General features: G+C 43.2%; 1 protein-coding gene across 12 annotated transcripts in view; it reads left to right on the top strand.

Moving 5' to 3' along the window:
* Positions 1-26,841, top strand: part of LOC124307837 (atrial natriuretic peptide receptor 1) — a 136,409-nt gene that overhangs the window by 83,483 nt on the left and 26,085 nt on the right. For all 12 annotated transcript variants that reach the window (XM_046769973.1, XM_046769974.1, XM_046769972.1 and 9 more), the window contains 8 exons: positions 2,086-2,218; positions 3,224-3,301; positions 4,449-4,526; positions 4,974-5,078; positions 5,480-5,726; positions 6,626-6,784; positions 21,624-21,700; positions 21,869-21,960. In XM_046769973.1, the coding sequence (XP_046625929.1) occupies positions 2,086-2,218; positions 3,224-3,301; positions 4,449-4,526; positions 4,974-5,078; positions 5,480-5,726; positions 6,626-6,784; positions 21,624-21,700; positions 21,869-21,960 (969 nt within the window). The remainder of the gene's footprint in view (positions 1-2,085; positions 2,219-3,223; positions 3,302-4,448; positions 4,527-4,973; positions 5,079-5,479; positions 5,727-6,625; positions 6,785-21,623; positions 21,701-21,868; positions 21,961-26,841) is intronic.

The raw sequence follows: 26,841 nt of genomic DNA, 5'->3' as shown, positions 1-26,841 counted from the left end.
CGAGAGCTACCGGTTCACGCGTTATCTAGACACCTAGAGAAGCGTCGAGCCATTGTGCGCAGTGAATTATCCTCGTGACGGTGACGGCGGTTGCCTTCCGGGAATCCGGTAATCCCGGCTCCCAAGAGAGGAGGAGAAGGTCCACGAGAGGAACCTTTGCGCGATGCGCAAGCATCGCTGACCCGAACCAAGAGTCGTCGCGACGCTTAATTTTGCCTCGGTAGTACGGAGAGAGACGGAAGGAGACGAGAAAAAAAAATTCACCAGAGACACTCTCCGTTTCCCCGATTCCGCGTCAATCGCGGATGTGAGAAGAACGGCAGGCAACGACGTTAGGATGAAAGCTCCGTGACGCTGCTGACTTCGTTTTCACAATTTCACCTCTAACTCAATCGCTGTATCACCTTCGTATGCAATGGCTTAATGCATTCTTTTACCGGGTTTCCGTCCCTCGAACCATCGCGATACTTTCCAGAAAGCAACTCTCTCTCTCTCTCTTTTTTTTTTTTTTTTAACTCGCGAGGCTGGAGACCTGAGTGAAAAGAACTTCCCAAGGAGCTAACAACGTTTCTACGCCTTGCGCGTAGGCGAAAGAATTCTCATACCGTGCTGCAGGGGCTTCTTCCCTGTAGTAGGTAAGCACTCTTTCGAGATGTGGGAGAAAGTGAGTGAAAACAACGTTTCCTTCCCCCCGACGATGATATAGAACAGGGGAATCCGATCGGGGAAACGCGGAACTTGCCCGCAATTTTTTGAGGTTGAAATTTTAGGATTACTTATTTCTGAGCTTGCCACGAAAGTCAAGGCCACCCTCTTGAAACGGGAACCTCGTTATAGCTACGAGCCATTAATTTGTTGACAAATTTAATACGCGACAGAGGCTACTGGAGGTGGAGAATTTTACATAGCTAGGGGTTATAATACGGCGGTTATGAGAGCGGAGAAGAAGCTCTTAAGGGCTAAGAAAGTGACACGGCTGTACGGAATCTTGTGATATAGGCGTGTAACACGCGGTGTACACTAATTTACAAATATATTGAATCTTGCGCGTCGTCTTCGTTCGCAGCGGACGATGAGGTGAAATGGACAGGAATATACGGAGAGTAGGTGGAGAGTGGGAGAGAGAGAGAGAGAGAGAGAGAGAGAGAGAACGTGGCGGACGTACGAAGGATGGAGAACTCGAGACACGGAAAGGCGTCTCCATTATTCATGAACCCATTGCTCCGGCTCTTGTCGTATAAGGCAAAACACCGCGTATATACGCAGCAAGATGTGCCACACACACTCGTGTCACGTAGTCCGGAGGAATCCATAGCTGCACGAAGAGCAACCCGAAACCTCTGACCACTCGAACCTGGTTGATCTGAAATTTAAATTCGTTTACGATGATCTGCTTCAGATGTCTTGCCAAAAATTAACCGCACTCGATGCTGCTGCTCCAGGGGTTGTCCTTGTATCGTGTCGCGAATCAGAACAGACCGAAACACATTACGCTTAACTTCAAACCCGAACAGGAGTCTAGTGACACTAAATGCCCGCTTTTTCACAGATTTAAAGTCTTCCTCATTCGGCTCGAAAACAAAGTCGCAGCCGATTAACCTTTTGAGTCACACATTACTGTGCCGAGGTATTGTTTGTCAAAAGATAGTAGTATATGGTTTTTGATCTGATATCAGATTCGTAACCAGCGACATCAAAAACCTACGGTCAGAGTTTTTTTTCCAGATTCCATCGAATTTGAAATTTTCGTCCGTCATATTAGATCCGTCATCTAGAATTTTGAAATTCGACTTCAGATCGTAATCAGCGACCCCGAAAATCTTATAATTTATGTAAAATTTCAATTCAGAAATTAAATATTCCTGCAATTATCACAATTTTTTTCTAACAATAATAGTTTACATTATACCGCAACAATTGCTCTCCAGTATTGAAGACCTATTAGTATACCATCAGAAATAGCAAAAAACCGAGACGAAATATGTTTTCAAAGTTCTCTGAGTATCCAAAAAATGGATATTAAATACGTGGTGAGAATACTCACCACCGTCACTCAAAGGGTTAAAAGAGATCGTTCTGTTCCAGACACTTCAAACTCGAGGCCGACATCGCCTCGATGACCTGGAGAGTGCACTGGCAGGACATTCTGGTCATGCCCCACGGGAAGACGAGGGGCTCGACGTATTCGTTGCCGAATAAGCACCGTGGCAGCCAGGTGGTAAGTAATTTCTGGCTTTTTCTTTTGGCGTCCCGGATTTTCACTTTCCACGCTTTGCCGCGCATCGCACGTCCGAAAAATCAAAGCCTTTTTGCAAGGGTTGGTTCAGAGGCTGTGCAGTCTTCCAATTAGCGAATTATCGTTCATTATACATCTCCGCTGTTTTTCCTCTTCCCTCTCCTTTTACATTTTATCCCCGATTATCCAGCCTCCGGATACCACGTGTAGTAATTCGGGAAATTACCTCCGCATCCAAATGGCGATGAACATGAAAGGGTTTACGAACCTGTCCCTCTTCTTAATTACCTGAAAATTCGTTTACGAACGAAACGAGCAGTGCTGTTGCTGCAGGCGCACGTGCGCGTTTCTCTTTCGGAAGTTTGCGAATTATCGTCGAGGATCCGGAGGGCATTACACCCCCGTCCCTTCTTCGAGAAATTTTTTTCTGATCTGTACTTCATCCCCACGGCCTCCGCGCAATATTCGCAGCAAAGCGATGTCGACTACCCTGACTAATTTCATCAGAGACCGGTGTCTCTCGGGATACTCCGAAAGGCACGAACAGCCCGCTCTCCTCACTTCCTATCGCGGATTCCTGTCGCTTTCGATATTCCTTTCCAACGCCTCTGTTTATACGACGAACTGGAGGTAGGAGAAACCCTGGCCTTTTGTCGACGGTCTTGAAGGACAAGCACGGTTGCCGAAACTGACTGTTGTACGATACGGATGTCTGTTTTTTTATCTCCGAGTTATACCTACTGCCAATACTTGCTTACTTTCGGTTCGCAAAATTTACGGTTCATGTTTGCCGTTTGAAAATGAAAAACCTCGTTTCACACGATCGAGTCATCGCTAGTATACCTACTCTTCAGGAAATGTGACTTACGGTAGTCACTTTCGTACAGCAAGTCGCATAGTTTCCGGAGGAACGTGAGACACCGGAAGTAGGTATGCACATTTTTACCCTGCACCGAAGCTGAAAGAGCCGTGTTTTCTTTTTTCCAGACGATGTACTCCGAGGACAACGCAAGCATGGCCGGAGGAGCTGACAGGCAAATCTACGTACCGACAGGAATATACAAGGTTTCCTCTTCCGCTTCACCGTTTACATTTCATTATATTCGAATAAAGCATGTATATATGATTCTTGAGAATAACAATTCCCATCGGCGTCGGTGCGCCAAGCCGAGCCACTCGACTTGAAGATGCATAAGGATGTACGTGTCCTTGCGCATCCTTGCATACCGCTTCGGTATATTCCCGGCTTGTTCACGGGGCGTTATAAGGAAACATCCCCCCCCCCCCCCCCCCCTACGGCGAAGTGCCATAACGAGGAAATAAAATCACGTAGTATAACTGGGAACGCGGTGAATGTATTCATCTTCCTCCTTTTCCCGAACGAGAAATAAATCAGTCGCATTTTCCAACGGCGAGGAAAGACGTGGCTCAAAATCGAATCTTGAAAATAGACGGATTACTTTTTGGTAGAGGTATTCGCCAACTATGCGGGAAAGTTTGATGAGCGATATTAATTAGACGCTCGGCGGGCTTCCAATATCGCGTGTAATATGTAATAGGGGCTGTGAGAATTAACGAAGGGAAAATTAGTATAACCAGGTATATTCGGTGAGATATTTTTCAATCTTATTCTATTCCTAAATTATTCCTCGAAGGAAGTTTCCTGCACATCAAAAGCATTCCGTTCGCATTTTGCAAGCTTCGTCCTCTCTGGCCGGTGCTTCTTCTCCTTGGTGATTGGTTTTAGAAATTATTCCTCCTGGCTCTCTTAGCTGCTGCTGCAGCAAGACCCGATCTGGAAATCAATCATTTTCTAGCACTCAGGAAGCTTTCATCAGCCGCGAGAATCGGGGATCGGAATTTCCTTGAGCTACTTTTGCCTCAACTGTATCTCGACAAGTTGGGAAGAAATTCATTCCAGAAACCAGCGAGTAGATTTGGCGGAAATACCCACGCGAATCGGGAGAAGGAAACAGAGAAAAGCAGCGATAATTTTCCTCGCTCTTCTTTTCTTCTTCTTCTTCTTCTTCTTCCTCTTTTGTTTCCTCCCTTCTTTTCTTTCAACTTTGCGAATCGATTCTCACGAGCCTCTCTTCACCGCCAATCAGCAGATAGATCTTGCGGAGAGCCTCTTCAAGCTCACATGGGTACTGCGTTAGTTGATTGAAACCACAGCCGTGACTTGCTCTGTTCATCCGCTTCTTTGTTCCAGAACTCGAAAGTGGCCATCAAACTGATCCCCAGAAGCAAAGTCGAGATTTCCAGACCTCTGCTTCTCGAATTGAAAAGGGTGAGTGCCGGATCCACGATTTATAAGACTCCTCACGCGTACACGCGTACACCGGAATAAGTAACTAATAGCTAACAACGTGACTCAGATCCCGTCACTTAAGGTGTATAACTAATTCGTCAAGGAAATCGATTTTTGCCTGTAGTCTCTCCTATGAAACTTTGAAAGAGTCAAAAAGAGGGAATATCAAACTTTGAAACAGGGTCTATTACTACGAATATCTAACGGTCGATGAAGCCTTTCTAAGTCCTTCGAAGTTTCTGTAATCACACGAAACCTTTGACGGAGTGGTTGACTCTTTGAGTGTCATAATTGTAAGCGGTGGGCCGCGTACCTTGGACGTTGGGTGAATTTAAGTTTGCGGAAACGAATATCGTAGAATAAAATTGCATCTGCATGCAAACAATGGTTTCTATTCATATGAGTGGTGTCGTCTGACTGTTGCAGATGAAGGACTTGCAACACGACCACCTTGTCCGGTTTTACGGAGCTTGCATGGACCCGCCGCACTGCTGTCTCCTCACCGAATACTGCCCGAAAGGATCCTTGCAGGTCAGCGGATTACCACGTTTAATTTAACTGCACGCGTATTGATACAATCTCGGTACTTTCTCCTCCTCCTCTTTGTTCGTTGAACAAGTTACGGGGTTGAAATCCCGGCTGGCCAGCTGCAACAAGAGATTCTAAGCCGTTTCTTACGGGCTGGACGGAAAGAAACTAGGTCCCATAAAATCAAGTTTATCGGTCATTTTATTAGGAGTCAAGATGCCGGCCGTGTTCCCACTTCCGACGTTCCATAACCCTAATCCCATCGTATCTCCCCGTCATGTGGTTTGCGGCATTGGACATCTGGCCTCGAGTCTTGGTCGATGAGAACTTTACCCCGGAGTATATTTTTCGACTCGGGGACTTGTGGGCTTTTAATTTTCTCTCACACTCTTCTCGTTTTTCAGGACATTTTAGAAAACGATCAGATAAAGCTCGACCGCGTTTTCCGCGGTTCGCTCATCCACGACATCGTCAGAGGCATGGCCTACCTCCATGCCTCCGAGCTCAAGAGCCACGGAAACCTCAAGTCCACGAACTGCGTTGTCGACTCGCGATTCGTCCTCAAAATCGCTGATTTTGGCCTCCATGAACTGCGCAGGCCGAGCCCAGCCGACATTGACGAGGATCGGGACAGCTACGCTTTTTGGAGAAGTAAATATACCCGTAATTATTATTATCATTATCATCGGCGGGGATGCTGTTTCTGGAATTAACGGGGTGCAGATTTTGCCACGGGCAACGGGCTTGAATTATAAACTCTAAAATTGAGAGGCCTCTCCATTTCCATATGAAAATTGCTTTCGTCGCTACGAGGAAGGTTGTAATACACCTATAAACACCACAAAATCAAAACTCGCAAAGATTAGCAAATATACAATCCGCGTTTAGTTTGTGGGACAACTCTTTCACGTGTCATCGTTCTCCGGCAGAAATTTATCCGTTTATTTTTATGAAATTTCCATTTACTCCAGTTTAAATTTATAGAATAACGTTGGGAAATTGTAAAAATTTACTTTCACCTTCAACGCGTATAAAATAATCATGTGCCATTTTACCTTGATTATAAATTATAACTTTGACAGTTGGGAGCTCGAGATACAGAAACGAGAAGAAATAAAGAAAGATCGAAATTGAGAGAGAGAGAGAGAGAGAGAGATAGAGAGGGTGGAAACTTATTTGCATAGAGAATTAGTCGTTAAGCTCTTTTGTAATTATGAATTCTGTGGAGAAATTAAGCATTCAAGCTTTCCCCGCGCCCCATTACTCATCCGAATCAATTAGGAGGCATTCCGTGGAAACACGAGGGTTTTTCATCTTCAACTTTAATTTTCTCTTGTCTCGCTTTCTCCGACTCGCTGTACGTACGCCCTGCATTCCTTCTACTTTCGCCCTAACGTTGGGGCGCGTCGAGCATGTAAACCTCCTCGAGCAAATATGCCTGGAAAAAATCAGTATATTGTATATACGATGTGCTTCGATGAGGCAAGAAGAAACATAGATGAAAGAAAAACAGGAAATGAACAGACGAATCCTTTTTACGCTTTTCACAGAACAGCTGTGGACGGCACCAGAACTTTTGCGACTCGAACGTCGTCCACCGGAAGGAACGCAGAAGGGTGACGTCTACAGCTTCGCCATTATCGTTCACGAGATCGTTGTAAGACAGGGTCCCTTCTACTTGGGTGACGACAAAGACACGCCTCCAAAAGGTGAGCTTTCACATCCATCCGTCGCGGACAGAAGTTACCGAGTCTGTCGAAACGTCGCAGATTTTATTTCGAAAACTCGACGGGACACCATTGTTTTTTTTCTTAACTTTCATCACCTTTGGTTACATGAGAAATGTGTTGGTTTCGGTCGAAAATTACTTTTTCCTAATTTCGTACGAATAGTGACGTTTTTAGAGAAACTTCGGTCTGTCTGTAGGTCTGCAGGACAAACTCTCACGACGATGTTGGAAACGGTTCAATTCAAAAAATTGTAAAACTCACAGCATCATACAACGAGATAATTGACATGAAAAATTTTCATGATCCGTTTCATTTGAACTTCCGGTTGCAACGGAAATTAATCGATTTTCAATATCTTACCGACAAAGCTTTATTATTTTCCTTTCATTCTATCGTTTATCCTATACTTTTTCCTTTCCGATGAAGAGTATCGCGAAAAACTGGGTTTTTTCAAGATTGTTTATTTTTTCTCTTTTCCCATAATACCCTGAGAATCCGAGGTCTTTAATAAGCTTTCCAACGATCCTTTGAGAAACTGTCCTGAGTGTATATAAACGAACAGATTTTATGTATGCAAAGGCTTTGTCTCCTTCGCTTCATCCCTAATAAGAGGAATGACGAAAAACATGATGTAGCTGGTATGCAGATAAGTTGAAAAACAGAGTACAGAACAAGAAGGAAAACAAATGACAAACTCGGTCCTTTCATTTTATGAGATGAATCACGGGGTTTATGCTGGGGCAGATGTATAATCCGAGAGATTCGTTTTCACAAAAACACCTTTAAAATGCATACCTTATACTCACACATATATTTATACTCGCGTCTGTATTTTCTAACTTAAATTCTAATCACCCTTGACCCATTATCACGCTTTGAATTACTCGGCGTACATTTTCAAATCTCTAATTTATGTGTGCATACGTGTGGTGTATTTAATAAGATTGCAAAACGAATTATACGACGTGTAAAATTTTTCCCCTCTGTCGCGCTTATAGCGCCATATTTTTTTCACGTCAAGCGCTTAGCTTACGCAATTTTTTGTGTTTTTTTTTTTGGCGTACTTTAAATTGTTCACCATTTGTGACAATCTGCTGAAAAAAAGAAGCAGCTGCTCTGATCCTGGGGGGGGGGGGGGGGGGGTAGAGCTTTTCTCACAAATGATGAAAGATCATCCTATATCTCACAACCGCAACACAACACGACGACTATTATTCACCTATACAGTCTCATCATATATGTATACGATAGTTGTCCCAGTGGTATTAAAACCATGAATTTATTTATGAGCTTCGCAGAGACGATGGATGATAATAAGGAAGATCCGGTCAACATTGTAGTGTTTTTCGTTTCGACGACAAGGCGCATGGAATTCTTTGATTAAAAACTGAAATGAAACAGGTTGAAATAGTCGGTCGTCAACTCTGCAGGAGATCGCGGTAACGTGTAGATGCACGATTTAACGATGATAAATTCTAGCAGCGTTGATACCAGTTCTAATGCGTATACCTGTAGAAAATAAAAAATTTCAAACGAACTAGCAGTCTGTGAAAATAAATTGAGCTTCCGTGGATACTTACTCTCGGTAAATAAACCCGAAGCGTTAATAATCTACATTATTTGTGAATAATTTATCGCGCCTGGTCTAAACTCGACACAGCAGCTTCGAGATCTCGCATAAAAATTTTTCGAGGAATCGTCGGAGGGTGCGTGATGGGAATTGGTGGCTATTTTTGCATATCCAGAGCGGATATACTTAGCATAAATTCGAGCGTAGGACGGACCTCTGAGGTCGAGAAATATGCCCGCGTATTTCGTCAACTCTTTTCGTCTCACTTTTCTGCAACTTTTTTTCGCCGTATCTTCGCTCGGGTGCCGTCGGCTGGAAAGAGAAAGAGCGAGGAAGAGATGTTTAACCTTTTCTGACACAAAATACAAGCGCTATGTTTGTGCTCCGTATACTTCTGACGTGTTTCCTTTTCCCGATGGAAAACTGCCGGAAATTTTGCCGATTTTTTCCTATCAGCCTTGGTCCCTTGTGCAATGTAACTTCTCGATGTTATGAATTACTGATTCTTTCTTCCGGATTTTCTGAATAATTGACGATTATTTTTCCGCACCGATCTTGTAATATCATTATAGGTGAAATTTTTGCAACGTTTGTTTTTTTTCGTATCTTTCTTATATTTTTACAGCTCGGTTATTTCTACGAAAGTTGTTACACTATTTTTGTGCAGGATTTTTTTTCATACTGTGAAACTGAAATATTTGTGCGACGAAAATTTTCCATCAGGATATCTCTGATATTCTTGAAACGTTTAGCAGTCGGATATTCTATACCTGAAATCTACTGGAAAATCGTAATACATCCTCAATTCCGAGCAATTTGCTCGAACTGCTGACGCGATCGATAAATTCCAAAACGAGGATCTTCAACTGCGAACCGTTATTTGTCTGATCGCCGAATCTCTTTTTCGATTCACAAGCATTTTAAGAATTGAATTATATATCAGACAGTGATTACAACGCGATGGGATCCGCTTTACTCTCTGTAATCCAGTCTGAGCGAACAGCTCCCGTATATTTTATACCTATATCGGTTTTATATCCGCGATGTGCATTACGTAGCTGTGTAATCTAATCCGGGAGATTCGAGAAATAATTATATGCCGTTTCGAACTTCAAAGGAACGAAGAACGCGTTAAACCAAAGGCTGGAGGCTCGTCGTCTGTCTGAGCATCTCGCGATTCTCGCACTTGCATAACTGTAGTCAATGAAAGTTTTCAGGAAAATAGTCATATCGTTGCATTACTGGAACAGTTTAAATATTGTTCGAATAACGAGAAAATGTATTACTGGCATAACTATTTAGTGTAATTGTAATCTCATCGTTACTGAGTTTTCTGATAATTGTAACATCGAATCTCTTTCGCCGGTCAATTAATATTTTACAGTTTTCTTTCGCAAGAAAATGTACTGGGAGTTATCTGCGTAATTTCACTTTGTATTCACAACCATACTTTTCGGTTATAATAAAAAATGAAAATATTTAAAAACCGTGTGCTAACAGCAACGTTAAGAATTTTTTTCGTTCTTGAAACGATATTAAAAAATGACGCGAGAACCGAGCGCTAAACCGTTCGGATAATTTACCGATTCAAGATATTATAATTCTGCTAGTTGAATATCGTCTTGGCCCTAGAGTAAATCGGCCGCGTTGCGCAACATTACCGAGATAAATTAGGTCGTTAGGGTTAAAGTCGAGTCGGCTTTCAGGAAGCTGCTAGAATTTCTCTTATACTTGATCGTTCTTTCTTGGTAAAACGACTCCTTCCTTCCTTCCTTCCTTCCTTCCTTCCTTCCTTCCTTCCTTTCCTCCTACCTATCATATACGCCAGTTTTTCTTATCCAGGGTGCTCTAAACGATTGTTCACTCCAGTATACGTACATTTATGTGAAAAAAAACTCCGACACCATAGCGTAATGCATCACGTACTTTGTGCAGTGTTAAGAAAATTGCTTCTGACGTAGAAGCGTTGGCAAAATAAGAAAAAAAACAAACAATACACACATACACACGGAGTAGGAAATAAACAAATAACCAAATAAGCAGTGAAAAGAAATGTTGTAAATTTTGATACGGGTAAACATTTTCGTATTCTGCGGCCAAAAAGAAAAAAAAAAACGTCGACGTTGAACAATGTTACACAATGAAAGAAAGCATGAAAAATAGAAGTAAAAAAAATGCAATACAAATGTAGAAGCGTTTTTTTTTTTTGCCACAGTTGTGATAATTAATTGTGGTCGTTTGGTCGTGGCTGTGTTTTTTTTTTTTTGTCCTTTTTTCACTAAAGGTGAATACTTTATCACTAACTGTTATACTCTATGCTGGCAGAAATGAGGAGCGTGCAGGGGAATGAATAAAAAAAAAAAAAGTGCAGGACGTGATTCTTTTCACGCGGTGAGAAAAGTTTGTCCTCGATCTTTTACACGTCACTTAGTTTCGATGTATGTATGACTTTGTGTGTGCGTGCGTGGGTGGGTATTTTTTATTTTTTTGTTTCTGTCTGGTATTCGAGAAAAATGTTTCACGCCGATGATGCCCGTCTGTTTGTTTTTCTTTGCATTTTCTTTTTCTTTTTCTTTTTCTTTTTCTTTGCGGATCTGGGTAACGTAATAATATCACCATCACGTGCCATGAGAAGAAACTTTAGCGCAGTGCCTAGTAAGATGAAAAGGTCAAATCGAGGCGAAGGATACGTTTCATTTGATGAAAAATTAAGTTTCTTGTAGAATCGTGATAATGTAACTGCACGGACGTATTCAAACGAGTCAGAGATCGAGCTCGCGCAAATTTCCTCATCTCTACGTAGATACATGTAAGGACGCAAGGAAAATTGAATTATTCCATTGCCTCGACGATCTTTGCAAGCCGAGTTTGCTTGCTCGCTTTTACTCTTCAAAGTTTACACACTCCTTAATTTTTATTAGCATAATATTCCCCGGCGGAATCGGCCGCTCCGAGAAATGGTATAATGTATGGAACAGGGTGAAAATGTTATTAAAAATCTTCGAAGACGCGACGTGTTTTTGAGGCAGAAATTTTCCTACTTTAATTTTTCCCTTATTTCGGAACTCGCGTTTGGCATTCCGTTTCACTTTTTTCCCTCCGGACTCGTTTGTTAACGGCAGACGCTGTGCTTGTTAATACTATCAATTATTATTGTTATACCGGTTTGCGTATCCGGTGAAAACACGAGTCATAAAGTTTTCCATCCTGTATCCCGTAGGCGTTTATACCGACTAATTCACGTTCACGGGACGTTGTCATGGCAATTCGTTCCGATTCACGTTTCCCGCATATAATGACCAATGTACCGCGTATAACGTGCATATAAGCCCAGGTGACCAACCTAATTGGTAATTACCAAACTGCGATTCATGCCGTCATAATTAACGCCCAGTTATCTCGCATTTCGGGTCGTCCTACAGTTTTGCGACAATTAAACAGAATCGATCGCCCATTACGTCCAATTCGCCATTGCAGTTTTCGGAAACACGATCATCGGTGATCAGCTCGTGTTGACCGAAAAATTTCACGACAATTCAATCCTCGATTTTCATTCCCATTTACTTCCGATGATTATTATCCTACACGCGATTTTGAAGTACTCCTACAAATTTCACCTTTACGCTTGGATTTGGCTTTGGATCTATGAAATAATCGCGATGTGCAGAAATCAGAACCCAACTCTGCCAATAAAATTTCAAGCTTTGAATCTCGAATTCGTATCACATGATCCAATGGCAAACATACAATTCCTGAAATACCTGCAGCGAAAAGTGGCAAGGAGAAAGAAGGAAATTTTTTTATTCCGACAAATTTCGACTGAGACATACATGCATGTATATGATATTGCTTCTTTCTCGAATCCCTTCCTTACCGTAATCAGCCCGAGCTTTTTTACTACCGTCGGTAAGACGATGGAAAAAGCTCGCCTACGGGCAAAGTTGTGCAAGCCTTAGCCGGCGGCCGGTAAAGAAGCGCGCGCAATCACCAGAGCTATAACTCATGAGCTTGCGAGCTTTCCAACCCTCGAGTTGATGACCGGCGGTTGATTTCGGGGAGCTTTCATAAATTTATCGACCGAGGGAAAGAGGGAGAGAGAGAGAAAGAGATGAATCGGGGATGGCAGTTGTGAAATTTTCGCGGGGTAAGGATGCAGCGGAATTAAAGCAGGGGGGGATGCGAAAGCTCAGTTGGAATTCTCACGCGACAAGAGAAGCATCTACACGGGATTGCTCGCGCGGCGAAAGGCCAACACGTGATAATTATCCGCTTTCGTCCATGTTAGAGAAGTTATTTGCTGTGCTTTCTTCGTTTCTTCATACGAGCAATCAATTCTATCCACCCCTCGCACAATCCCTTCATTTATCCTCCAGTTATCTATTCATATTTCTCCGACGTCACGTGTTACACGCATCCCTGCTTATCCCGAGCATCGAGTGTATACGTAATGTAAGAGCGCAGCTTGCGAGGACGTGTTTGATTAATTATTTTCACCGGAGGCTCAAATTTCGAGTCTGGCAACTTGTGGAATTGAAATGTCGGCCTTTTTACAACGGAAGAAAAAACGCGAGGGGTCGCGACAATAAACCGACGTACGGAAAATGACTGGGGTTGAAAATATGAAGAGTCAGAATTTCTTTACGCAGAATAATTTCGCTTATGTAACCAGAACGCGAAAGGGTGAAATAGTAACGTTCGAGATGAGTTCGCTGACCCGCGTGACCCGGCAACAGCTTCTGAACGGGAGTTCAGGCCTCTTGTAAAAGGTCAGGAAGAATTCAACGGCTTTAACACGCATTCTTTCACGTGTAATCCAATTCCTGTACGTCCAGTCTTAGCGCAGCCCAACTATGGGGTTGAATTCAAAACGCGGGGTTGAAAATTGTCGTGCATCGCGGGGGTGAAAGTACCGTGCAAAATTCGTTGTGCCATTCAGATGTCAAAGAAGAGTTTCGTACAGGGTACAAAGCGCGTTAAACGTAGGCATTTTCGATCACAGATCCGTGATGTTCGGAAAGATTGATCGAACTGTCAATCTTGGGTTACGACCTCCGAATTGCTTCTCATCCTTCTGCGAGAGCGAAACAAGATGAAAAATGAATTTCGCGACTCATTCGGAGCGGAAACCGGAAAATTTCCTCGAATCGTAACTCGCGTATAAAGTTCGTAAGGCTCGTCTTTCGCGTGTGAGAATATTCGGAGGAAATATCCTCTGGAGTGACAAGGATAAGAAAAATAATAACAATAATCTTAATTCCGACGGCCGAGAAGAAAAAAGGAGAATGCTTCTCGCCTTTGCAGCTCGCGCGATTGAATATTCGCGCTATGAAAATGTAAATTTTGGCGGGACGGTTGAATCCTAAAATTGCTCGATGTTCGATTTCCCGCTTCAGTCTCTGCACCGTGACGTCAGAGTTTCCACCGCGTATATTTCCGCATCCCTTGCGAATCGTCCGTCTTGCGTCACTGCATGTGAGACGCTGCTCGAGTTTACTACCGACGTAAGCACAGCGTCGAGAGGGTCGTTAATTCGCGGTATCCGTGACGTCGTGTAGGAAAACCGCATATCTACGTATACTGTGTGTAATACGTATCTTGAAATCGTGATCTTGAAAATGATCGTTGCTGCAAAATTTGTCAAAAAAATCATACGCCTATAATTACGTGATTTAATAGGGAACGTTTCGCATCGGGTACCCTACTTGTACGCAGTGTGGATAATTTATAACTCTCGTTCGCATTGTTCGCCCTGCAGTGGGGCGAATAAATGCGTTTATGGTATATGGTTTATTACACGCGAGGCGAAAGCGTGCTTTTTTATTCTTGATCATCCGCGCAGCGTGGGGCAAATAACGTGCCACGGTCACCTAAGCTATTTACTCCGTCATTCTGCCGCGGTGAAGGCAATTAATCCACAACTTTCATCCGCGATGAAACTCGATCGCACGATCGCATTTTCGAGTCTTACTTTATCATCCTGCGGGAACAAGCTAGGCGTAAAACGTGTTACGATGACGGATCATCAAGAGCGAGTGAGGGAAAATAACAATCGGGACAGTTTTTTAAACCCGTGTTCGAAATCATCTACATTTTTCTTCTAACGGGTTTTTATTTTATCTCACGGTAATTGATTATGTTCACCAAGTAGTCGTATTACGTAATTCGCGTTGTTCACAGGAATATATCGAATAATTTCCAACCGTCTGTTTCACATTTTTTACCCGATTATATATCACAATTGTAGTGGCGAATCGAAGAATGATCAATGTTATCGTCCCTGTATATAAGTCTATAACTTCCATTTCGCAATCGTGTAGAGCTTACGTAGCGTAGAAAGGGGATGAAAACCGGCCGTCGGACCCGTTTTTTTTTTTTCACCACTCTACACGTATATACCCGCACACGTATGTACTCGAAACTTTACGCGAGTTGAATTTCGCGACGGTACTCTGCCCGTAGAAAGTATAAGTCGACTTACGGCTTATACTTATGTATTATAGATGGAAGGGAAAACTGGCTCGAGTGTTTTTCTCGATTTATGCGAAAAGTGTTATAACCGCGAGATAAAGATACGTACGAACGAAAAATAAAAGGAAACATGGTACGTGGGACCGTTTCGCATTTTACATGTATTCGCGTATATATGTGAACGCCGAACCGCCATTTTAAGAACCGTTTCTAAGAATACTAAACTCCTCCAGCATCAATTCTCATGTGAATATATCGATCCCTCGGTTAGACTCCAAGGAATCGTTCGACCCCAAACGCTCGACACACGGATACGCGTTTTCCGAATGGTGAAATGTGTAACGCGTTGTCGATTCGCGGTTTACAAATGAATAATTCGCAGAATTATGGCGGCGTGATACAGTCGGCGGGGTAAAAGGCAATTAATTTAAACTCTCGGAATTAAAGCGAACTTAAACAACGTGTTGATTCTATCGATAAAAAATAATCCTCGAGTCGTTTAAATACATACCATGCGGTTAAAACTTCGTGATTCAAACTTTCTCGATTAGGTCGGTACTCAATATTGAAATTAATAACCATCAGTCGATCTCTAATTTATTAACCGTCGTATCAATTTTCCATCGGTGAAGACAAACGTGTATCCCAATTTTTTTTTTCTTATAATCGATGTTACAACACGCAGCAGCTCAAATTATTTTCAGAAAAAAGTATTTCTACGACGGAATATAAATTACGCGTCCTTTCGTAATCGAAAAAGTTCTTTGATTCAACCGATTAGAGGTCTTGAAAAAGAAGGGCAATCGGGATCGGAAAGGGACAGGTCGGAACGCTGGGGTTTTGCTGCGCCGTCGTTGAAAAGTCGCGACCGCGATTTCTGTATCAAAAATTTTACCCGGGCGAGTAAAAAGGCCCATCTGGCGGATTAGACGCAGACGCGCCCCGCGTTTCTCCCTCCGGAGCTTGCGGAAAATCCTCTCGAGGCATAAAGACGTCCGTGGCTGAAATCCCGGCAGAGACGTCGACCGGAGACTAAGACTTACGGTCTGTGCTGTATCGGCTCTCCGCCCGGCTACGTCATACTTATTTTAAACATTATTCATTGCCCTTTCGGGGGCGAGTCAGTTTTCTTTACTTTTTTCAAACCTCGCGCTGATCTCGGCTCAGAATTTCTCCCTCCGCAATATTTTTTATTTTATATTTTCTTATCATCGAGGTGGCCATAAGGATAATACGCGGTTCTCAAATTAAGCTAGCAACGAATTCCGAGGATACAAACACATTTCGGTTTTTAATAAAATAGTTTTAACTTGCCAGCTGTCAACTTTGTCTCACAATAATTGTTGGGCTTAGAATCTCAAATGTATTACAGATTTTCGGAATAATTAGTTCGACGTGTTAAGCAAGTGACGAATGTAATTTATCTTGCGAAAGATGTAATTGTCATGTAATTTAGATGAAAAACGGTTAATCGTACTAGAATAGAAAGAAAAAAAACGTATCAAACCGCTTTATCCTCAAATTAATTTTATTCGATATTTGGAATTCACTTATGTATAATCACTCACCTTCCAAGTTTTCTGAAAATTCATTCATCTCAGCTTATAGTTGTCTGTGATTTTTTTTTTCTTTTGCAATCTAATTCGCTGTTGCGAATAAACTGACTCTACGGGATTCAAGTAACTTTGTATGGTTGGAAGATGAAAAATGAAGTAGGATTTAATTTTCGTTGAGGGAAAAAAAACGGCATTTTATATATATATATAAATGAGATATATATGATATATTATTCTGGAGCTCGCAGCGGCGTCTTACATTAATTTTCTTCCCGGTAATTAAAAACCCTTATCGAGGCTTCGTAATTGCGAGGATTGAGAGGGCTCAGAGACCTCGGCAATTTCCAATACTTTATTTCACTTTGATCACTTTCGCAACGATTCGCACGACTCGGGTTGTCAGCCCTTAATCCGGGGTATTCTTACGACCGTCTTCGATAATCGAGGAGTGAAAGGTAATTTCGATACTCGTCAACCGTGCGAAATTTTAATCTCGAATTCTCGCGCCGTCAAATTCGTTCGTCGAAACGAAAACCAAGGCGATCTACGAATTCGTTGCAGGGTTAAATCGAGCCGCGTGTAAAATATTCCGTCGAAACTTTGGCACATACGTATCGTGTTCCGCAAATTATTCGAATTCTCGAATATCCCGAATTTCTACCGCTGACCAAATATTTGCTCGACGAATAGGATGTGATTATTAACTGCGGGCACGAGAAAATTTGCTGCCTGGCTACGCGTCGTTATAGATCCATACCGAAGGCCAGATGGACGGGACGCGAAGTTGAAAGAAGACGTATACCTATACAGCCGTAATACCTCGGCTCCATTATCCCGCGGCTTTCGTTTCTTCCCTTCAAATTAGTCCCCTTCCAGGATTAATCTCGTTTCACGATGCCCTGAAAGCTGAGAGACGGCCGGCTCCGCTCGCTCGGACGCTCCAGTTTTCATTACACTTCGAAAGAATCCGCATAAATCCGCGTATATACCTATACAACGTTCTCCGAGCCGTTTCGACCCTTCCGAAAGGTCGGAGGTCGACGTTTTCAGCTTTTCCCCAACATTTCGATCCAGCCATACAGTTCAGCTCCGATTATTTTCACCCTCGCTCGTTCACCTCCGAACTCGGCCCCCGCATTTTCGCTCATATCGCAATTGTCTCATCCACCACAAAAAAATCCCAAGACGAAAGTCTAGCCGATGCTTTTCTACCGCAGATATTTTCACAAACGTTCGGAGCTTCGAGTCGAGCTCGAGACTTTGGAAAGCCTTGAGATTTCGCCGGAATACGCGCAGCATCCTCGGATATTAAAAGTCGTCGGTTTCGCCGCGTCGCGTGTGATGCGTTGCTAAGAAACTCGTCCTGACATCCTGCGAATCGGCATGGCGGAGCGGAGCACTTCTTCCAGCAGCTCGAGCAGCCTTGCGCTTCCATCCTTGTCCGGGTCCGGAGCGAGTCCTGAACGAGGAGCAAGTCCTCGAAGGGCCGTCAGCCCCCTGCTCGAGGTTCGGAGGCCGCACTGCACCCTCAACTGCGAATCGTGCAGCGCCTACCTCGAGGACGTCTACAGGCACAGTAAGGTCCCAAGAGTTTCGAAAATACGCAAGGACGAGTCGTTTTTCTTTTCTTCCTTTTTTCCCTTTTTTTTCCTGTTCTTCCTTTCTTTCTCATAATTTCGTTCGTCGATTTCTTTGATACGCGTAGTTATTCTTCTTCGAATCTTTCCTTCTTATCCGCCCATGTTCTAGCCGTATCACATTTCCCATTCGATTTTATGTATTCGACTTTTACTACCAGCCTCGTACTCGTTATATCCCTCCGTTCCTCCGTTCTACCTACTCGCGGTGTATCGCCTTACCTACTTCTAAGATACGGAGTATCAGAGTCACGGAAAATCCCCTCGGCATTCCTTTCGAGGAATTCCGTCTCAGATCCGAGTCTCGATCCGTTGTAGATGGATAAGGAGCGTAGCATCCTGCAGCCAGGATCATCACCTCGCGGAATTTCTCTATGCCTATAACAGGGGGAAAATTGGGGAATTTATATTCGGAGTATGAAATTTCGCCGATATTCCAGCCCCGCAAATTGCTCTTTTATGTGTGTAAAAAAAAAGTTGGCCAACTTGTCATTGTCAATGTCAAATAACTCGACTGGCGAAACACTTTCTTTCATTATTCATCCGGTCAGCCCTACCGCAGAGTTTTACGCGCCTTGTTCATTCCGCGGTGAATATACGGCAGGTGGAGGAGTTCCCTTGTCGGTCGTTTGTATCGCGGAGAAACACTTTTGTGGCTATATTCACCCTAGCGCGAATACGACAGCCGTTGTTGCCGAAGTGCTTGCTTGTTGTAGAGCCGGCGCGGGTCTCTCGATAATGCGGATGAATGCCTGACGGTAATGTTCACAGATTACGCGCACCGTCATCGGTTGTCATTGTACCACGTCACCGAGCATTGTTCTCCATCACGGGTATCATCGTCGCCTGGCTTGACGATGACGCGGGCTTTACCGTCATCGGCAAACTTCGTAGAGCGAATTTCCGTAGGCGACTGTCGAGCTTAGAACCTAATCTCGTCGCGTCTCTACGACGTCGCAAGAATTTCAGAAACTTTGAATTTAGGACCGCGTCTAGGATGATCCGCAAGTGACGCAAGCCCCAAGGTCCTCCTAGTGTGACGAAGAACCTCGGGTATAAGAAGTAAAACACAAATTTATACCTCGCTGGTTTTTACCTCGATTTGAGGTAAAATACACTGGTCTGAAGCGTATTGGAAGTATTCAAGTTATTCCAAATGACTTGACACGATCTCTACAATCGAATCCAAAAAACATCGCGTCGAGTTTGCACTCAACATTAAAACCGCTCAATCCCTGGGATTTAAAAACTAGAAGGTCACGATTTCTGGCACATATGGAGCATCGCAGGGTGTGTTACACCTTCCACAAGCAAACCAGGTCCTTGACATTGATTGGTTGAAGGATACACGGCGAGAAGTGGCGATGGGGAGAAACTGCGAGGCGAGAATTGTTGTTGTTGTAATATTTGGCCAAGTTTTAGCTCACCTTTAGCCTCGCTCTTTGTTATCGCCCTTTCTCATCCGGTCCATGTTTTCGGAGGCACGGTTTCATCACACTTTACGAAACCGGCGCGTCTTGTTTCCCCGACTACGTCGACCTTCACACGTCGTCTAATTCTCGTCTCGCGGCACGATTTCGGCTGCGCAGCTTTCTTTCTTTCTTTGGAGGGCAAAAGAAGTTGAAGAAGAATAAGAAGAAAGTGCGAAAAAAGGGATGGGAACCTGGACCAGCCGCCGACCTTGACAACAAAGGGATGACAACACCGAAACTTCAGACGAGGTGATACGGCGACGCGTCTCTCGGTTACGAAATAAGGAACGAAGAGCGAGAGAAGGAGGTCGCGGAAAAAAGCAGAGACTGTCTCCCGAATCATTATTTCATCGTAACGGGGAGTCGCGCGTCTTTGGGATTCTAAACAGCTGACATGTATCGTTTATATTTATATACAACATCCCTCCTGAGATATTGTTAAAGTTATTGTTTCAAATTCCGGCCCTACTTCTATGACGTTATATTACTTTATCCCCGTATCGGTCTTCCGTTGAATTTTCAAGGCAGAAAAATTGTGTCGGTAAGGTTTATCTCGTTGTCGACCTTGGTAATTGACTTGGAGGTACACTCGCGTCTTAATTGCGTCGATAGTTTGCATGTACCGTAATATACTGGCGGTAATTCGGACCTCGGCCCTGATATGGTCGGTGATTGGCCATTCAAAGCCTTTCTCGGAATTTATAATCGCTAGGAAACCCTCCGAAGTGTTAGCAAATTGTGAGTTCCGAGTCGGCGTCTATCTGGAAGAAACTGAAGAAGATAAAAGACGTAACGAAGAAATTCACTCTGCTTCGTAACATCAGGGCTGGAAAACTGGATACTTTCAGGAACGCGTACGCGGTTATAGGCTGTAAAATAAAATCACCGCTCTCGGAATATAACCCAAACGTTTTACATCGCGCCGCGTATTTATATTTTTTTTTTTTTCTACTCTCCAGAGCCGTAAGTCACACTTTATCTTACGCCGGATGTTGGTGTATTATTCAGGAAGCATTGTGTTTCAGGAAATGTAGCTCGAAAAATCTGGAAAACTTGGAATTCTTGGGAAAATTTTTGGAACCATCGGAGAATATTTTAGAGCTAATTTATCTACAAACAAATTGGGCTTGTTTTAATTCATGTTTTATTCAGTTGAGAATTCAATGGTTGAAGCAGGTAATGAAATTTGTTGTTAACAAAAATCTTTTGCCTTGACTGAACATTAGAGTTATTTAAACGCACGGAATATATTTTCCGAATAATATCATCGCTAATTCTGTTGACTGAAAATTTAGGTTTTGTCTTTGCAAACTCCTAAGAAGATGAATTCGATTGGTCAAAAATATAAGATATTTCTGTTTTTGAATCCTCAAATTTTGATGTTTCTCCTAAGCAATTTTAGCTTTTTTCCTTAAAGTACGTTTTAATCTTGATAAGTCCGCACGTTGTTGCCGTGGTTATTTCGTCAGGAAGTCGGAATTCTTTTTCCGAGAGGCTGCAGTGTCGTTCAAATAACAATACTGCACTTATTTGTCCCATTGTTTAACCGCGCAGCGTATTTCAGCCGAACTTAATCAGATAACAATAATTTTGGCAAAGTGATTAATTTTTTTTCCTTTCACAGAAATATTACACTCAGAGTTTTTCTATAAGCAAACCATTTTGTGATTAAAATCGGTATCAAATCTGTTTAATACGACGAATTTGTTTATTGAATTATACCGTAGCTCCCAGATTGTTTTTCATTTAGATTTTACTTGAAAATAGATATTCTGAGAAACGATTTGAACAATTTAGCGAATCCTCAGTGATCGAGGTATCAGACCGAATACCGATTCGGTAAATGATTACCGGTTGCTGAAAAAAAGGAATATCAATTTGTAGCAGATCATTTTATGATTTACAGGCGACGCTTCGTTGGCAATAAGATCTCGTTTGCCGTAACGAAATATTCTATCGCTAACCGGGGGCAGCAAATATTTCATACTCCGAACCATATTTTTGAATCGCAATTAGTGAAGCGCGTGGGTGATTTATCCCCAGCAACCGAGCACCAACTGCACGGTCAAACGTGTGTCACGAGAATAACGTTCTCGGCGTGTTTATCTGTTTCAGAGATCGTCGAGGGTGTACGAAAGGGTGGTGGATCACCCCTGCGACCGTTGATCGACGAGGCGGCGGTGGAGGAAGAGGTGAGTAAATTGATTCTTGCGCCTGTACGAAAAAAGGAAACGAAAATGAAAAAAAAAGTATGAAATATGGCGATTAAAAAATTGCGTTCATCCTTCTTTTCTTATTTATCGACTCTTCGATATCGAGGAAAAGGGAATCAGTAATCGGAATTCGACCGATCGTTTCAGGTTGCAACGCTGATGCGACGCTGCTGGGCACAAGACGCTGCTGACAGGCCAGACTTTCCGGCGTTGAAGCAGACGATTCGTAAAATCAACAAGTGAGTCGGATCTTTTATTCTTCTTCTCTTATCGCCGTATTTCGGTTTCTCCCACTCCGTAAGCAAACGTGGTGCGGTGGCTCCCCTGTTTCGTCAGGACGATTTACCGATTAAACTTTCCCTTTGCACGATATTTTACGTCTCATCCTCGCTTTCATGCAGGCGATTCATATCTCAACCGTTATATTAAAGCTCGCCCAGCTACGTGCAGGAATTGAACGAGCCGTATGTGGTGTAGAAAATTTATCGGGAACGTTGATTAAAATACCCTGTTATAGGTATACGGAACCTTGAAGTATTTTTTGCTCCCTTAATTTTCTTTCGCTCTCTTTTCACTGTTTGTAATTTTTTTTTTTTGTTCTTCTTCTTCTTGCTTTTCATCTCTTATTTTTATTTCTGTGGTATTCGGATTACGCAATTCATTGGGTTCGGTAATAGGGGTAGTGAAAAAAAAGGAGGGATCAATAAAAACGAATAGCACCGTATTTTCTGCCTTTGTAATTTTTTTCGATCATCGATCCGACCCACGCTTTCGATTGAAGTCTTTCATCCGGAGCCGTGTCAATAGTTTTTTCGATGTCAAGTGTGCCTGAATCTGCGGTGAAAGCTTCATTCTGCGCACGTCCATCATTCCCCAGGTTTCCCGAAATTCCATTTCTACCGTTAACCTGTTTTTCACCGCTTTCGGAATTCAAACCGTTCTCCCTAAAAACGAAAGAACAAAAGGTCAATTGAATCGCACACCACTTGTGTGTAAAACTCTCGATGTTTCAAAGTCACAGCAGAACTAACCGTAGCGTGGGAAGCGAAAAATAAAAAAAATTTAAAGGAAGAAACGTACCCCCCTCCCCCCTCCCCCAAAAAAAAACAGACCGATGCCTCTAAAAGATTTTCTCATTCGCTTTCTCCGGACTTGAGGGCTGTATTCGGAGACTTCAGAGTCATAATAATCTTCGTATAATCAAACCTAACATAAAACGACAAAGTTATAAAATTGGCAAGACTTTCTCTCGTTCGTACGAGATACGGCCCTGCTCGTAATGAGTCTACTTTTAACGCCAAATACAAAAGAGTTAGAAGTTCAAATCTCATAGAAAGCGGCGCTGATTGTGAGTGCCCGAATGAATGTAATTACCATGCTTAATCGCCGTACTTGAGGGAACGGAAAGTAAAAGAAGTATTATTCTACCCTGGCAATAAACGGAAAGTACCCATTGATGAATTTAATGCAGTCTCAATTCGCAACGTTGTAAAATCAAGATTATACAAGTTTCCAAGTATAGACGTCACCGTAAACGCACCGTAAACGTAACCGCTTTTAGTATCCATCCATCCTTAATCTATTCTTCTCTTAATTTCTTCCCGACTACTTCATCTCTCCTTTTACCTCTGTACCGACTTCGCCATTTTATCAAATAACAATTCTACAGGAATTGTTGTACACGTGTCATAACAACGTATTTATCGTTACAATGGGGGAGTGGAAGGTGAAGGGAGAAGTAATTTCTCCTGAAAAGAGGTCAAAGTTCATAGGTTAAAGGTGAAAAGCAGACTCGAGGCTTTTTCTCTATCCGTTGCTCTCGGAAAATTTTGCGATACTGATGCTGTGCGGATTCGTTGCCGTCTATATACAGATTAGATGCCTTTACGCATTGCCTATTATAGTATATATCCAACGCTTGTTCACGAGTCTCATGAACCGCCATAAAATTTAGGTACCCTGAATATACCGTATATACGTACAGGATGTAATGATCGCCAAAGAAGTTATGTCCTCCATGTATCAGGTATACGTATACGTGGAAAGAACCAGGGGTGAAGTTCTCGTGCAAAAACGTTTCGGATAACGGACAAGTTGAAGTTCGCCATTCGCTTGGCTGAATACGTAGGTATGCTTTATGAGAAGCGTTTGAGAGAGAAAGACAGAGAAGCTGGAGGAATTCACCCCTTGATCTCATAAATTTAAACGGTCTAGAAACCCTAAATTCGTCCCTTGATAATCCTCGAATTTTAACAAAGGGTGGATAAAACAACCCTAAGAATCTTCGTGAAATAATTTTGTGAGCGAAGTTTTCCGGGATTTGGTGGAAAAGTTTTTTCATGATACTTGTGTACGAGAGAAAAAGACACTTGATACGCGAATTGATTATCCGGAGGAGAAGGGCCGACGTCTTGCCGTCGCGCGTCGATTCGTCAAACGTATCCCGCCCTCTTTTAGCGTTGGTAAAACTCGCGAGATATCGCGGAGGTGTAAGAGACACAAATCCTGACGAGGCGATGCTTTCCGCTCGACTTCCCCCGGCCGTCGGATTCAGCATCCCGCCAATTACCGGGGAAAACGAACGCTAGACGCGGAATTGGCCCTGGCTGGAGGAGGCTGATATACGCCCTTGAAAAACCCTCAGGATTTCACCTCTCCAGTCCCTCTTCAGACCCTGTTCTAACGCACGTGTGTACGCTCTGCCCAACGTCGGATTGATTTTCCAAGGGCTCAACTCCCCGATCCTCCTGACACTAAAAGGCAATTTTGGAAGCGGACGCTACAGCTCGACTAATTACCCCGCGGACTATGTTCTGCGGAATAATACAGGCGCCTCGTGCCACCCTGAAAAGCTGGATACGTTCCTGAGTATCTGGGGCGATTACATTAACTTGATTGGCTCGTCGACTCCCATACGCCATGCAACCGAATGCTGTGTGCCGGGTCTTTGGCTAACGAACGTGTCCCTCAACAATTTCCATGTACCTACTCCACACTCCGAATCAATTAATGCTACTGCAAATACACCGAACGAGTCACTCGCATTCGCCGTCGTTTCATTGGGGAAACTCGCAAGCGAAATGAAATTCAGGCATTCTGTAACTCGTTTAATACGGTTGTCGCTCATCGGCAAGTGACGGTTCTTCCGGCACAATGCACGGTAATGAACAAGCGGCCAGTCGAGAAGACACTGGATTTCTGTGGTCGGGTACTCGGACCTCTTCAGAAAAAGAACTCGTGCCGCTGTTTTCACTTGTTCGTTAAACAAACCAGAACAAATTCAAGAACTAGATGTCGAGGCATTTCGTAACAGCCACATCCGGTTATTGCTCAGCAGAAACTGAGGATGGTTGTTGAAAATACACGGAAATGAACGAGTCGGGATTTGAGAAGACACTGGATTTCATTGGCTATGCGTACCGTACCTTTTCACATACAGAACTCGAGTTACGTATGTTGACTTGTTCGTTCCGATCCTTGTGTTGAAATTGGCATTAACCCCAATGCAGTCAGTCATATTTGACTGATGCCATTCCCCCAGAGGTTTGCAAATACGTATGTCAATTCGGAGATAAGGAGTCTAGCTTACCCGAAGAATCTCATACCCCTTGAGTAACGTAGCGAGCGAATTGAATTGTTGATTTCCATCGTTCGACGTTCTCCGCATAGCTCCCCTTCACATAATGACACCGTTCTTCTCGACTTTTGCCACCGTTTCATTTCGACTCCAGGTTTCAAGAGGGATAGCTGCTGCTGGTAGCAGGTGAAAAGAAGCGACGACTTCGCTCCGAGTCAATGCACCGCGGTACATGTGTACTACACTCGGTTGTACGTGCTCGAGAATGACTTTCGGCTCTTTTCATTGTCCGCGTCACGTACTCAGCTGACTTCGTCTCAATTCGACGGTTAATCAGCTCACCTTCTCAGCTCTATTTTTCTTCCTCCTTCGACCCTTCGTTCGTCGGGCACTGTTATTCCCATCGTTCCTTTCGCCGGGCGCTCCCACCTACAAGTCGGCTTTATCTCCCAGCCCGTTAGCGAGCTCGTATTATTTCTTGTTTCCCAAAATTTAGAGGGGAATTAGGGCGACGCGACATCCCATAAACCCGGGCTTCCCGACGTGACCTCACTGACGCTTTATCCGGAATAATGTTCAATTATCATCAGCTGTTCATGGCGGGTTATAGCCGTTGCCCTTTACTCTAGGTGTATTCTATGACCACGCGATATATTTGGTTCTCTTTTTACCCCTCCGGCTGTTCTTCTTACTCTTCTGCTTCTCTCGCTTTCGGAAAAACTTGCGCCTCGTTAATAAGAAACTCTCTCCTGGCTCGCACACCTGAGTCCAATTTTATTCACCGTAAATTGCTCCCTTTCAAATCTCATCTCTATACCACATTGTATGGAACGTATACCGTGAGTTTCGCGCCAAGTACTTCCGCCACTCGTATTACGTATACCCACATCATATTTATATTCATTTGAATTTCATTTTTTTCTTCTCCTTCGTTACCACGCGTCCTTACATTTCAAGGAAAAGCACACAATATCTGGGAAAAATGTTGCGATACGATTTACTCGTGTAAAAATTATATTACGCTGTGGAGGGGAAAAAAATTAAAAATTCCCATGTTACGATTTTATCGTTTATATACCCATATTATATGTATAAATATATAACGTATAGCGCATATAACAGTTTATCTCACATTTCGTTTACGCCCGCGTGTTGATGATTCGCAAGAGATTACGGACTTTTCCTGTTTTTTCTTATCCACCTTTTTCCTTGATGACTTTAGCTTTCCAGCTGCGTTCCCCCCCACCTCACTAAAATTCCCCCAAAGCTGTTGAAATTCGTCAACTTAATTTAATTGCTCGAAGTCTAATTGCGCCGCCTACACGCCGCTCGTTCTCTTCATCTTCTACACGACACGCGTGTTAAAGCTGCAGAGCTTGATCTACGCGACGATAATTACATTCAGCCGGGCTACCTGAAGCGGTAAAATTTGAACTGTCACGTCACGACACATCATAATTTGGTGGGTTGAATCCCGCAGGACTTCCAGCTCCACCGATGCAGCTCCGCACGGAAGTACAACGGCACCGCGCGCGCGTTCGTG

This window comes from Neodiprion virginianus, chromosome 6 (genome assembly GCF_021901495.1).
Source record: "Neodiprion virginianus isolate iyNeoVirg1 chromosome 6, iyNeoVirg1.1, whole genome shotgun sequence".
Lineage (NCBI taxonomy): Eukaryota > Metazoa > Arthropoda > Insecta > Hymenoptera > Diprionidae > Neodiprion > Neodiprion virginianus.
The sequence above is the reverse complement of the archived record's forward strand: the minus strand, read 5'-3'. Positions and strand labels throughout refer to the sequence as shown.